Source organism: Chenopodium album, chromosome 11 (genome assembly GCF_948465745.1).
Source record: "Chenopodium album chromosome 11, dcCheAlbu1.1, whole genome shotgun sequence".
NCBI classification, from domain to species: Eukaryota; Viridiplantae; Streptophyta; class Magnoliopsida; order Caryophyllales; family Amaranthaceae; genus Chenopodium; species Chenopodium album.
Genome location: NC_137844.1, coordinates 51,297,689 through 51,311,090, shown reverse-complemented (window position 1 = coordinate 51,311,090; position 13,402 = coordinate 51,297,689). Strand labels below are relative to the sequence as shown.

Below are 13,402 nucleotides of genomic sequence, written 5' to 3'. Positions count from 1 at the left end.
AAATTTCATATCCAATTTCAATAATATTAAACCTCCCCTGACTATAAATACCATAGAGTTCATCTAGACTACTATATATCTAATTTTTATAATTTTTGCTAGTGTGAGATTAAAGATATTTGTACTCAAAATTTTACATCAATTTACATAAATGAGACTAACATTATGAAACGAATGGAGTATTATTTTTTTCATTTAGGAAAAATTGACAAGAATAATCCCAACTTTACTCGATTCGCCCAAAATAATCCCATCTTTCGCTTATTTTTTAATAATCCGAACTTTAACTCGAATTTGCTTCAAATGGTCCCAACAGGTCACCAACCTACGGTAACCGGTTTATTATGCCACGTGTTTCTTTTTGATTGGTTTAAAATTATTTTTTATTTTAAAAAAAAATATTATTATGATTGTTAGGAACTAATTAAGCCTAATTAATAATAATTAACATAAAAAATAATTAACAACAAAAACACCACCACTCTCAACCAACTGCAACCCCGACAAACCTTCCCTGCTGGCGCCACCCCAACCCCTACCCCTACCCCTTGCCGACGCCTAAACCGCTCCTCCCATATGCATCGGCACCGTCCCTCGCTCTTTCCCTTGAAACGCTGTGCAAACTCGACCTAGAGTTTGTTAGAGAAGAACTAGAGAGAGAAAGAGGAAGAAATCTAGAGAGAGAAAGGAAGAAGATAATCATATTTTATTTCTATAAGAATTATTGTACACCAACTTATGATTACAAGAAGCTATAAATACTATAAAAGTACAACTAATTCTGTTACAGATATGTACAAAAAATCTACATCTTAACATCCCCCCCTCAAGAATGAATTGGTTGTCGCAGACCAGACCATTCTTGAACAGGAACTTGGCTAACCATCCCAATCTTCTGGGACAAAAATCGATGTTGATCTGCCCCTAAAGGCTTTGTCATGATATCTGCCAATTGGAGAACAAACTTGACATGTTTCAATTTAATGAAACCAGATTGAACTTGTTCTCTAATATAATGGACATCAATTTTATGATGTTTGCTCCTCAAATGCTTTGTTTTCTCATGAAAACAAGGATTTTTAGCTATGTGTTGGGCTGAAGTATTGTCACAATGCAGAACTATAGGAGTAGGCACCTCAACATACAATTCTGACAACAACCTTTCAAGCCAAACTATTTGATCTGCAGTCTGACTCATGCTCCTATACTCTGCTTCTATTGAACTCTTAGACACCACTTTTTGTTTCTTAGTCTTCCAAGAAACTAAAGCATTGCCAAGAAACACACAATAGCCTGTAAGAGACCTTCCTAAATCACCACAAGTACCCCAATCTGCATCACTGTTGCACTTAGCTTGAAATCAGAATTAGCAGGATAGAACAAACCATGATTAAGAGTGCCCTTCTTGAGAACATGACTACAACATTCAGTGAGAAGATCTAGGAGCACTTAAAAATTGACTAAGCTGCTGAACCACATGTGAAATATCAGGCCTAGTCATGTTTAAGTACAACAGTTTTCCAATCAATCTTCTATAAACTTCTGGATCAGGAAGTAAATCACCATCATCTTGACTTAACTTCATACCTCTGCTCATGGAAAAAGGTGCAGGATGACAGTTCTCCAAATTTTGATCCCTAAGAAGATCCAGAATATATTTCCTTTGATTCAACATAATTCCAGTATTTGATTTAGATACCTCAATTCCAAGGAAATATTTTAAACTCTCTAGATCCTTTACGGTGAAGGTTGAATGCAGATCTGCTTTCAACTTTGATATTAACAGACCATCATCACCAGTTATCTGTAAATCATCCACATAAGCAACTACAACAAGAAAGGACTTCTGAGTCTTCAAAACAAACATGGAATAATCCTGTTTGGACTGCACAAAACCCTAATTCACCAGAAATTTACTTAGCTCCTTATTCCAACATCTTGAAGCTTGTTTCAATCCATACAAACTTCTCTTAAGTTTGCAAACCTGACCTGGTTTTGCCTTAGAATAGCCAGGTGGGGGAGTCATATACACCTCTTCTTCTAAAAACCCATGCAAGAAAGCATTATTTATATCTAATTGCTGGATATCCCAGTTCTGAACAGCTGCTATTGCCATAACCACTCTAACAGTTGTAAGCTTTACAATAGGGCTGAAAGTATGCTTATAGTCTTTTCCTGAGATTTGTTTATCACCCCTAGCAACCACTCTGCCTTTACACCTCTCAATATCACCATTAGGTTTAAATTTGGTCTTATAGACCCATTTGCAACCTATAGCTTTCTTTCTAGGTGGCAAAGAAGTTAAATCCCAAGTCTCATTTGCTTCTAAAGCTTCAATCTCCTTATTCATTGCCTTAACCCACTCTGGATGTTCTTTTGCTTGGTTATAAGAAGAAGGTTCAAAAGCAGTTAAGACATTTAAAAGGCTTGTCAAAGCTTCACTATTTAAGTGAGCCAATGATGGTTCAGTATACACATTAAAGGAAGTAGAACCATTAGAATCAATTGGATGAACAGATTTGTGTTTAGGCATGGTAAGAATGAAATCATTGAATTTATTTGGAAGTTTAGAAGTTCTAGAAGAAACTCTGGAGGGTATAGAAGAAATGACAGGAACAGAAGAAGTAGAAATAGACTCAAAAGAAAGAGAATCACAAGCAGAAGCAGAAAAAGGAGAAGGAGAAACGGGAGAATGAAGAGAATGTCCTGTTCCAGACTGTTCAGTATCTAACTGTCCAGTGTTAGAGTTTGAAAAATAAAGAATTATCTAGGGTAGGATTAACAAGAGGAAAAGAGGAAGGAAGAGAAAAAGAAAACTCATCAGATTTCTTATCTGATTGTTTGAAAGAAAGAGTAGTCTCATCAAAATACACATCTCTACTCAGAACAATCTTGTTAGTGTCTAAATCATACAGCTAGCTTGTATCCTTTCTGACCAAAAGGATACCCCAAGAGTATACACCTCTTTGCCCTTGGAGCAAATTTATCAGGAGATTTGTGTGCTGGATAATACAAACAACCAATGATCCTCAAATGACTGTAATTAGGTTTCTTACTAAAAAGAACCTCAAAAAGAGACTTCCAACTCAAAACAGAACTAGGCATCAAATTTATCAGATATGTAGCAGCCAACAAACAATCTCCCCAGAACTTATATGGCAAAGAAGCATGAAATCTTATAGTTCTAGCTGTTTCAAGCAAATGCTTATGTTTTCTCTCCACCCTTCCATTCTGTTGAGGATTCCCATGGATGCTTCTTTGATGAACAATCCCTTTAGAAGCAAAAAGAACCTTACACTCCTCCTGAATTATTTCAGTTCCATTATCGATCACTCCTGATCACCTTCACACTCTTCCCAAACTAAGTAACAACATACTCTAAAAAAGCAGCAATTGTAGAACACAATTGTGTTTTAGAATGCAATAGATGTGTCCAAGTGGTTCTAGAATGATCATCTAAAATGGTCAGGAAATAAACTGCCCTAGTCATAGATGGCCTAGAATATTTACCCCACAAATCAATGTGCACCAATTCAAAAATACCAGCAACATGTGAAACTGAAGACTCATAAGGAAACTTATGATGCTTTCCCAAAACACAAGACTCACAGCTAAAATCAGAAGTGTTATTAACATTGCCAGGAACTATTAAATGTTTCATAGTATTGAAAGAAGGATGACCTAATCTAGCATGAGTAACACTTGAACTAGGATTTACAGAGGCTGTAATTGTGTTATTTACCAGAGAAGAACAAAAAACAACAGAATTATTATGAGAAGAAGAAGAAAATCTATATAGACCTGAATGTCTTTCTCCAACAGCTTGCACTTGATCAGTTGCAAGGTCCTGAAAATAATGGGCATCTTTCTTAAACACAACAACCAGTTTATTTTGATCAAGCAGCTTCCCTACTGACAAGAGATTATGTTTGAAGGTAGGGATATAAAATACATTTTCAATAATCACAGTATGGTTCAAAGGAATTGAACCTACATGATTAACCATATTAGCAGTTCCATCTAGCAATGACACTCTAATAGGTGATTTAAGCTGAGTCAGTTTAACAAACAATGACAAATTATATACCACATGATCAGTTGCTCCTGTATCAATTATCCAGCTATTATGATCAATGCATGGCAATAAACTATCTGTAGAAGAGATAGAACTAATACCAGCAAAATTCACAGAAGCAGCAAGGGGATTGTCCCTAGGAACAGATTTGTGCTGCATCATCCTCAACACTTCATTGTAAACTGCTGAAGCCGGAACTGGATCAACAGAGGCAAAATTAGCAGAAAAACCACTTGATTCACCATATTCTTGCGGAGCTTTGCCAAGAATACCAGCAACATCATGAGCAACATTATTAGCCATTCTAGCACCAAACTTAGATGCAGGCACATTAGGCTTAGAAACAAAACCACCAGACACTTGAGGTTTATCCTTGTTCCACCAATTAGGATAACCATTCAAAGTAAAACAAGAATGAACAAGATGACCTCGCTTTTTACAATAATCGCAAAACAACTTAGATTTAGGTTTCTTCATATCCGTCTTCTGGAAATGATAGGAAGGTTTAGGAAAAATCTTCACAGCTTAAAACACACTCATTTCGGGAACATTCTTAGCATCATTCAACCGATTTTGCTGCTCAACTTGTTGCAATGTATAATACGCCTTGTGTACAGTAGGAAGAGAATCTGTACTCAAGAGATTAGTAATGACAGGATCATATTGCTTATTCAAGCCAGCCAACAACTGCATCAGTTTGTTGCGCTGATCATTCTTGATAACACGATTTATATGTGATATTTGGTCATGTTTTATTGTGTTTTCTTCATTCTCCTAATCTTTTAAAGTTATTATTCTTCCTATTTCGATATTGCTCTTCTCGGTTTGTTTGTTTTTGTTTTTGTAGGAATAGGGCTCGATTTGCGTGGAATTCGTTTTGATCGCGAGATACTTCTTTATATGGAGCGTTTCTAGCATCCTAAAGCATTGCAGCAGCCTGCTCCACAACTTGGTTGTGGCGTGCAACCTTTCGACCACAACCTGATTGTGGGCATTTGTTATTGGAGCAAAAGAGAGGCGAAGACAGCCCGCTCCACAATATAGCTGTGGCGATTTCTTCCATGCCATAACCTACCTGTGGCAGCTCGTTTTGGTGGCGTTTGAGAGTCCTATTAAGATAGAAATACCTAGTTTTATGCGAGGATATAAATAGGTTTTAGATAGTATTTTATTTATCACTTTTACATACATTATTTTAGAGTTTTGGTATTACGTTCTTCTTCTACAATATTTTCTAAGGTTTTACATTCAAGATTCAAGATTTCATAATTAATTCCAAGTATTGATTTCTTTTCTCGATTCTCTTATTTTATTATTGTTAATAATGTTTTCTTTATTGATTACCATTCTTGATTTCATGACTATGTGTGAGTAGTTTCTTTATTCCAAGGTCTAGCGGAACCCGAATATGATTAATGCTTGATTTAATTTTTTAAATTCTCTAATGATAATTGCAATTGATATGCTTATTTGATTGTGCTCATGCCAATACTAGATTAGGGATAATTAGTATTGTTATTAATCCATTGTTTTAATCGCAACGGGAGTTGGGTTTTGACGGATTTGAATAAATCAATTAAGGGTTTGAAGTTCATCACGGGAGTAGTTGAATGGATGATTAGGAAATTAGAGTAATGTGCTCAAGGTCTTTAATTTACATGATTCCACGGAAGTAGGCTTGATTGTGATAAAAGAAGCCATTGATAACTCGGGAGAGACCATTGGTACTATATGAGGATTACTTTTCCTCATTAATCAATTGAATTATATGTTAGGGGTAGAACGACTATTGCATTAATTTTATTCGTGGTGATGTTTGATCTTGGATGTTTTAGCATTTGATTTATTATATTATTAGATTTTATCGCTTATTTATCTCTTTAGTTATTAATTCTCACTATTATATTTGTTACTTGCTAAGTATTTATTTGAGTTTGTTTAATTAGTGTAGACATCTAATTGTGTCTCCCCAAAAACCAAACCCGGTGATGAATATCTTTTACGTCATTTGATCATCGAGCAAGGTGAAATGTGAAAGAGTCTTATGAATGCTCTTGTTTTAACAAAAATATTTCTTTCTGCTTTTGAAAATATTCCTTTTTGTACCCTATTTATGAAAAACGTCCATTCTTGCTTATTTTGGTCCATGATATGGGTCCAATAAATGTGTAGTTGGATGGGGCTTGAAAAGAACTTTCCAACGATATATTATAAGCTCAATTCCGATGAATAATGAGGAAGTTATGGCCAAAATACTAAACTGGGCCCAAACCGGATTTTACCTATGGCCCAATGATCATAAGGAGGGTCCAAAGGTTTAATCCCATTCCTAAACTAATTAGAATTTATTAGAAGCTTCTATAAGTTTCTAAAATATCTTAATTATCCTTTTTGAAAAGATAAGATCAAAGAGTTTGAAATTGGATAAAAACTTTCCTTTTTTAAGTCCTAATTCTATTCGAATTTAAAGACGTTCAAAGATGATCAGATATTATTTTCGTTCCTCATAATTTTCATCAAAATACTATATGGTTGGATCTATCTTGAAATTATCTTTCCAATTATATATTATTATATTAATTCCGAGCTATAACAAAAAATATATGAAAGAAATACGAAACTCTATCCAAAACTGACACCCTTCCACTATTTCGGCCATATCTTTTTATATACAAAATGTTTTAATCTAATTCCAATTGGGTTGGAAATTAGACTTCAAGAGCTTTCCAACGACATATTATATGACTTATTTCTACTTTTGGATCAAAAGATATGATAAAAACAAAATCCGCAAAAAACTGTCTCAGCGCGAAACGACAGCTATATCGCGCCGCGTGATTGGCGACAGACTCTGTCGCGCACGACAGCTCTGCGACAGAACCAATTTTGTTTCGATTTAAATTCTAACTCTTTTCTATTGTTTTCGGACTATTTTCTCTATAAATAGGGTCGTATTTCCCCGTTTTCAATCATCAACAAGCTTGATCATCACCAATCATCTCTCTTTTCTCTTTATTCTTTTTCTAAGCCTAGCCCTTTTCAAAATACATCATACCTCATTCACAAGTTCTAGACACCTAGTCAAGCTCGAAGTTGCCTTCGCCCTAGACGTGAAAGGTTGATAATTTCTGAGGGTTTGGTCCCAAATCTCTATTTCAATTATTTAACTTAATTGTTTGTTTAATATTTTCCTTGAAGTTACTAACGTGTGTATTGTTTTGATTATCATATCTCATGATAGAGCCTTCCTTGACCAGCTTTGTACCAAAATTGTGGAAACAGAAATGGGTGTTTCTAGGACATTTATAGGAAACTATTCTGACTATGTTATTTCAAAGGCAGCTTGGATTGAAGCTTAGTTTGCTGCATGGGAGAAGCAGCAGAATGAAATTGAGTAAACAAGGGACATAATTAACCGAGTTGGTGCTGGCGTTAGTGCTGGCAGAGGATCTACTGCAGAGAAGGTACAAATGTACTTGTATAACACTTTGTAATACTTTCTAAGTTTTTGCGAATCAGGGATTTTGATGTTCAATTGATTAAAAGCAGAGAAATTAAGAACTATGCAACCATAATTTACTGGTAGTGTGATTCTATATTGGCAATTAAATCATACATCATCAGTTTTGGTGGTAATAATGGATCATTCTAAAATTAGTCAAACCATAGTCTCTTGGGATTCGATCCTTACTTGCCTATCTACATAGTAGTGGTCTTGTTAGGTTATTTTTGTTAGGTACGCGACACGCCTATCAATTCTCCAGAACCTTCTTCAACCTTCCACAGCTACAATTCTTCATAGCACCACAAGTACAATCTAGAAAGCCTTTCAGAAGTTGCAATTGATCCCAAATTGCCTTCAATCGACCAAAATATCCAGCAATCGAAGCATTCTCTTGTTGAGTAGAGGTCAAAGACCGATGCAACTCAAACAACCTCGGAGTAGTCGTATGACCAAATCTCTCTGAAATTTCTTTCTAAAGCTGAGAAGAAGAGTTAATGAACAGGAAACTCTCTACAATCGATTTATCAATCGAATTCAAGATCCAAGACATCACCATGTAGTCATTACGAATCCACCTCTGATGATCAGGAGAATCAGCAAGAGGAATCGCAAGAGTTTCATCAACAAACTGCATTTTGTTTCTGGCAATCAACGCCCATTTCACAGTCCTGCTCCAATTCAAGAAATTTAAACCAGTTAATACATGCACAGCTAATTGCATGCCAGGATGATCACCATTGCTAAGGTAATAAGGATCATTGAAGTTAATTCCAGAAGAAAAATTGTTTTGATGATTTTCTGAAGTTGGAATAGAATCAGAGATCTCCATTTCAATTGAAGTCGTAAAATGCAAAACTCAATTGAAATCAAGAAATAGCAAAATTGCAATCGAATTAACGAAGAGGAAGAAGAAATTGAACAAAAATCAATCAAGATTCAACAAGAATCAAAGAAATTTCCAGGAAATCAAGCCAAAAAGCTCTGATACCATGTGCAAACTCGACCTAAAGTTTGTTAGAGAAGAACTAGAGAAAGAAAGAGGAAGAAATATAGAGAGAGAAAGGAAGAAGATAATCAGATTTTATTTCTATAAGAATGATTGTACACCAACTTTTGATTACAAGGAGCTATAAATACTATAAAAGTACAACTAATTCTGTGACAGATATTTACAAAATATCTACATCTTAACAAATGCCAATCTCGAACCGCGTTTCTTTCCTTTTTTTGTCACTTCTGCTACTACTGTTGTTCTTGCAGTTCTTGGATCTTAGAGAAAATTCAGATATACCCATTTCATTGATTTTGTTTTTAAATTTTTTTACTTGGGTATTTTTTAATGGATTCATAGCTTTTGATTTGACCCGAAAAAATACAAAAATGGCGAATTCGGACTCGATTAGAAGCCCAAACTCAGTCCATGGTCGTCGGTGTCGGAATCCAAGCCAATGCTGCCGACTTGAGCCAAGAAAACTAGGCCTCCGACTGTACCTGCAACTGCGTGCTACTCCGACGATGGGGAGGGCCGACAAGGTAGGTGGTTGGGTAGAGGTGGGGGGACATGTGTACCGTAGCTGGGTGGGAAGGTGGTTAGTGGGAAAGGTGGTTTATTTAAATAATTATTTACTTCTTTTTTTTTGAAGAAAATTAATTAATTACTTAATAATAATTACTACCTCCGTTACAGATTATGTGCAACGATTTGACATAAAACAGAGAGGAAAAATGTCTAATCGTTGCACATAACCTGTAACGGAGGTAGTATTATTTATATAAGTAGGACCACCCACAGCAAATTCGAGTTAAAGTTTGGATTATTTAAAAATAATCGAAACTTGGGATTATTTTGTTCGATTATTTTGGATTAATCGAGCAAAATTGGGAGTATTCCTGTCAATTTGTTCTTTAATTTATGTGTACTCAATCAGTATTACTAGTACTGAATATCTGTAAACTTTGCACCATGAAATATACGGAGTACATCCCTAGTTCCATCACTAAAATCCGTGATTAAGTCAATTTATTTGTAACTTCCAAACAATAAATTCCTTTCCAAAATTGCTAAACAAAAAGCTAGTACTAGCAGCAAAATCCAAAATTTTCCAACAATGTAACATGCACAACAGCACAAAGTAGCCGTTACCAATTTCAAATCAAACCATAATGTGACAAAAAAAGCTTCACATTTAGGAAAAACACGAAATCTTATCGATCTTTTAGACATTAAATATTCTATATTAAAAGGGTAAGTAAGTTCAAACAAAAGGTCATTTCTTACTGTACTTCAGTAGTGAAGTGAGTTTAAAACAAATAATCCAAAACATACACATCAGAAATTACCCACTTTTAATTTAACGGCTACATTTCCACATTCGCCCGCCCTTCCCCCAAAATTTGAATTTCTTTCCTTCTTTGAAAACTGTGCCCTGTTTTCTTTTCTCTCTCTTCCAAATTCCTCAAATTTCAAATCTTTTTCTTCTCTACCTCTCATTTTGCTCCTCCCACCTACTTTAATTAACCCTTTATCTTTCTCTTTCTCTTTAATCCTTCAGATTTTTAGTTTAATCTCATCAAAATTTATTTCATAAATTAAAGATGGGTTGTTGTTTGAGCAAGAATGACCCATGTTCAAATTCACATTCACAAATCGAACAAATTGATACAAAAAAGAATCTTCCGGTTCCGGTTTCAATTCCGATTCCGGTTAAACTAGAGCACCCTAAGAAGCAATTAGCCGGTTTCGAGGCGGCATCCCCGAAACCGGAATGTAACACAAAAGAAATAGAAAGTGAAGCAAAGGAGGTTTCAACAAAGAAGAAGAAGGAGGTTTTTGTAATTCAACACAGAAAAAGTAATGAAAAGAGACCGGATTCAGACGGGTCGGTATCGAATTCATCAAATTCGAGTGACCCGAGTAGAGGATCCGGGTCCGAAGAGATTGGTAGAAATATATTAGCAGCTGCTGCAAATGGGCAAGCAGTAAGAACTTCAAGTTGTACAAAGGAAGAAGTTGATGCCATTTTGATTCAATGTGGTAGGTTAAGTAGGAGTTCATCTGGTAAAGGGAATGGAAATGGTAATGGGAATGGGCATGGAAGGAGGTATTCAGGTTCGAAACGGAGTTTCGATTTCGATAGAGAGAATGATACTATTGAGGATTCCAAGAGAATAGGTAATGGGAATGAAGATGAATTGAATGATGATGATGAACGATCCAGGAGGCGACAGTCCCGGGGTTCGAATCGAAGGAGGACTACTCCGAGTAGGAGCAGGGAGAGGGACCAGCAGCAGCAGCAGCAGCAGCAAAGGTCAGGGAGTAAAGAGAGATCACAGAGTAATGGTAGGAGGGTTAGTAGGTCTCCTGGAAGACGGTCCGAAAGTCCAATAACTCAAACACACAATGGTAATGGGAATGTTAGGCCTGGGAAATTAGTGTCTGTTCCTGCAACTGTGACTTCACTGTCTGTTGAAAAGGCTAGTGTTGGAAATGGAAATGATGGGAATGTGAAGAGGGTTTTAGTGAAGAGGAATGTGGGTTCGCCGCGGTCTCAGTCACCGGCTAGGGCGATTTCACCTGCTAGAGCGAGTTCACCTGTAAGGGGTGGTAATCAAGGGAATGGTAGCGGTGGAGGCCAGCAGCAGCCGCTTTCGGCTCCGTTGAGCCGGAATGGGTCAAGGAAAGCCGAGCATTCGCCGTTTAGGAGAACGCCTTTGAATGAAATTGATATTAATTCACTTCCGTTTCATCCGCTTTCTAACAAGAGGCCTGTTAGTAAAGGGAAGGAAATTGAGGAGGATGTTGTGCTTGTTAAGCAGCCTATTAATTCTGGATTACAGGTAACTTTTTGTGTTTTTTTTTTTTTTTTTTTTTTTTTATCTGTTAGCCTCTTAATTGTTCTTAATGTTTTTTATTGTTATTAGATTGGACATGTTATTTTATGCTAATTTACATGACTATTTTACTGCATATTAGCTCAGCAATCACAATAAAGTTTTTTATTTGCAATTTCTGTGAAATATATTAGGTTCACTTGTTTCTACAAATGACGTTTTCGAATTCGTGTATAATGGTAATCTATATGATATGAATTGGGGGTGGTGGATGTTACAAATATTTTAGGTTCACTTGTTTGTAATTTTGAATAATTAGGCCTAGATGCAGTAATCATCAGTGCAGTGCTGATTGACTTGCCTTAGAGTGACCGAGATTGCGATTTATTTTTCTGCTTTTAACTGCATCATGTGTATAAGCTGAGTTGCTTCTGTTGTGAATTGTGATGCAGCAGAACAAGTATGCAGAGACAAACAATGTTAAAGCATCTATTCAGGGGACTCATAGAAGAAGCAGAAGCAGAGGGGCTGAAGGATATGAGGTTACAAAAACTAATTACTGCAGAGTGAATGAGCTTCAGACACCGAATGTCGAGCAAATGATTGAGGATAAGAGGGGGCATTTAGATACAGTTGAGTATGATGCCATGGTGACTCCGGTTGTTGTCTCGGGTGCTGAGACCCTGAAGTTGCCACAAACATTGATGAGAAGTAGGTCTGCAAGGCGATCACAAGACCTGGACATCAGTGTTGAGGCTCTTTTAGCCCCTACCCCGGCTACTGACTATAACTCTCTACTGCTTCGAGACATTCAGAATTTCCACCAGAAGAAAAGCTCAAACACGAATGCTAATGCTACTGCAAATGCAAATGTCAGTAGCAGTAATAATGCTGGAAGTTCTAACATGGATACGAGCACTTCGTACAAACTCCCACCATGTGTAAGCAAGGCATGTTCAATAGTTGAAGCTGTGGCGGATCTTAACTCCATGACTGGCTCTGATGACAGGCGAAAAAGCCCAAAGGAAACCAACTTCTCTTTCAACAGTAGTAAGAAGGTTTTAGAGTCGAAGGACCCCTTTGTTGAATCAGAAGTGAAAGTAAGTGATGATTTGATGGAGCCGAGTTTACACAAGTATGTGACAGTAAGGATGAAGGGTGGAGATTTCAACGACGAAGAGTCTTCTGGTAGCAATAGCTATGTGGGTGGAAGTCAGCAAAATTGGCTCTCTTCTTCAACCTGGGAGCCAACTTCAGCTGATTCAACAGAATCTTGGACTTCAAAGTCTTACAGCCGAGAAGAGTTGAACCCTGCAAGATTTCAAAGACACGCTACATCTGAAATTGCCTGTGGAATCAATGAGGAACCTGAGAAGAAATTCAGCAACGGAGGAGCTGCTCGTGTTAGGACAATCGCCAGTAGAGCTCCTACTGCATCAGCATCAAAAGCAGCTGTTGCCTCAATGTAAATTGTTTGTTTTGTGTTTTAGTTTCATTGTAGGGTAAGATTATGTTTGTAAAGTAGTTGCATACTTTGCAACTCGTTTTTCTTTTTCTTTCAGCTTCTTATCAAGATTGTTTAGAGAAATTTTTTCTCTACGGTATTGCAAATTATGCCTTTCACCGGATTAATTTGAATTTCTCAATGTCATTAATAAATGACCAATAATTACAAGAACAAACAGTTTACAGAATTATGCACATTCTGCCATTAGTTATATATGAATTATATTGGTAAGATTTCACAGCAGTATCAAGTAGAAAGAATGATTAATGGGTTTTTGAGTAAAAGTTAGATAATATAAATGCTCGTCACCTGGTCCATTTGAAACAGATACAGACTGCTGCAAAATGTTTACATCTTTTGACAGTATAAAGATGCAAGATAAAGCTAAAAGGAGAACATAAAGTACTTTAGATAGGTTGAAAAATATGTAGTATGCTGCTAGGGAGATGCAATACATCTGATCAGGTGGCACAGAAGAATATTT

General features: G+C 36.4%; 2 protein-coding genes across 3 annotated transcripts; one reads left to right on the top strand and one right to left on the bottom strand.

Annotated features, from left to right (window-relative positions):
* Window positions 1-4,600: 4,600 nt before the first annotated feature.
* Window positions 4,601-8,409, bottom strand: LOC145566804 (uncharacterized). Its single transcript, XM_081626107.1, has 3 exons — window positions 8,134-8,409; window positions 7,843-8,052; window positions 4,601-4,762 (listed from the first exon to the last, which is right to left on the bottom strand). Exons 1-3 carry the CDS (start codon window positions 8,407-8,409, stop codon window positions 4,601-4,603), a joined length of 648 nt encoding a protein of 215 aa, XP_081482233.1.
* A 1,625-nt stretch (window positions 8,410-10,034) lies between these two features.
* LOC145569104 (uncharacterized) lies at window positions 10,035-13,167 on the top strand. 2 transcript variants are annotated; one of them, XM_081628472.1, is made up of 2 exons: window positions 10,035-11,417; window positions 11,867-13,167. In XM_081628472.1, the coding sequence occupies exons 1-2, from the start codon at window positions 10,176-10,178 to the stop codon at window positions 12,878-12,880; spliced, it is 2,256 nt and encodes a 751-aa protein (XP_081484598.1). In that variant the 5' UTR covers window positions 10,035-10,175; the 3' UTR covers window positions 12,881-13,167. The 2 variants fall into 2 exon arrangements, with proteins under 2 accessions (XP_081484598.1, XP_081484597.1); XM_081628471.1 differs by having other exon boundaries at window positions 11,864-13,130.
* The last annotated feature ends 235 nt before the right edge of the window (window positions 13,168-13,402 follow it).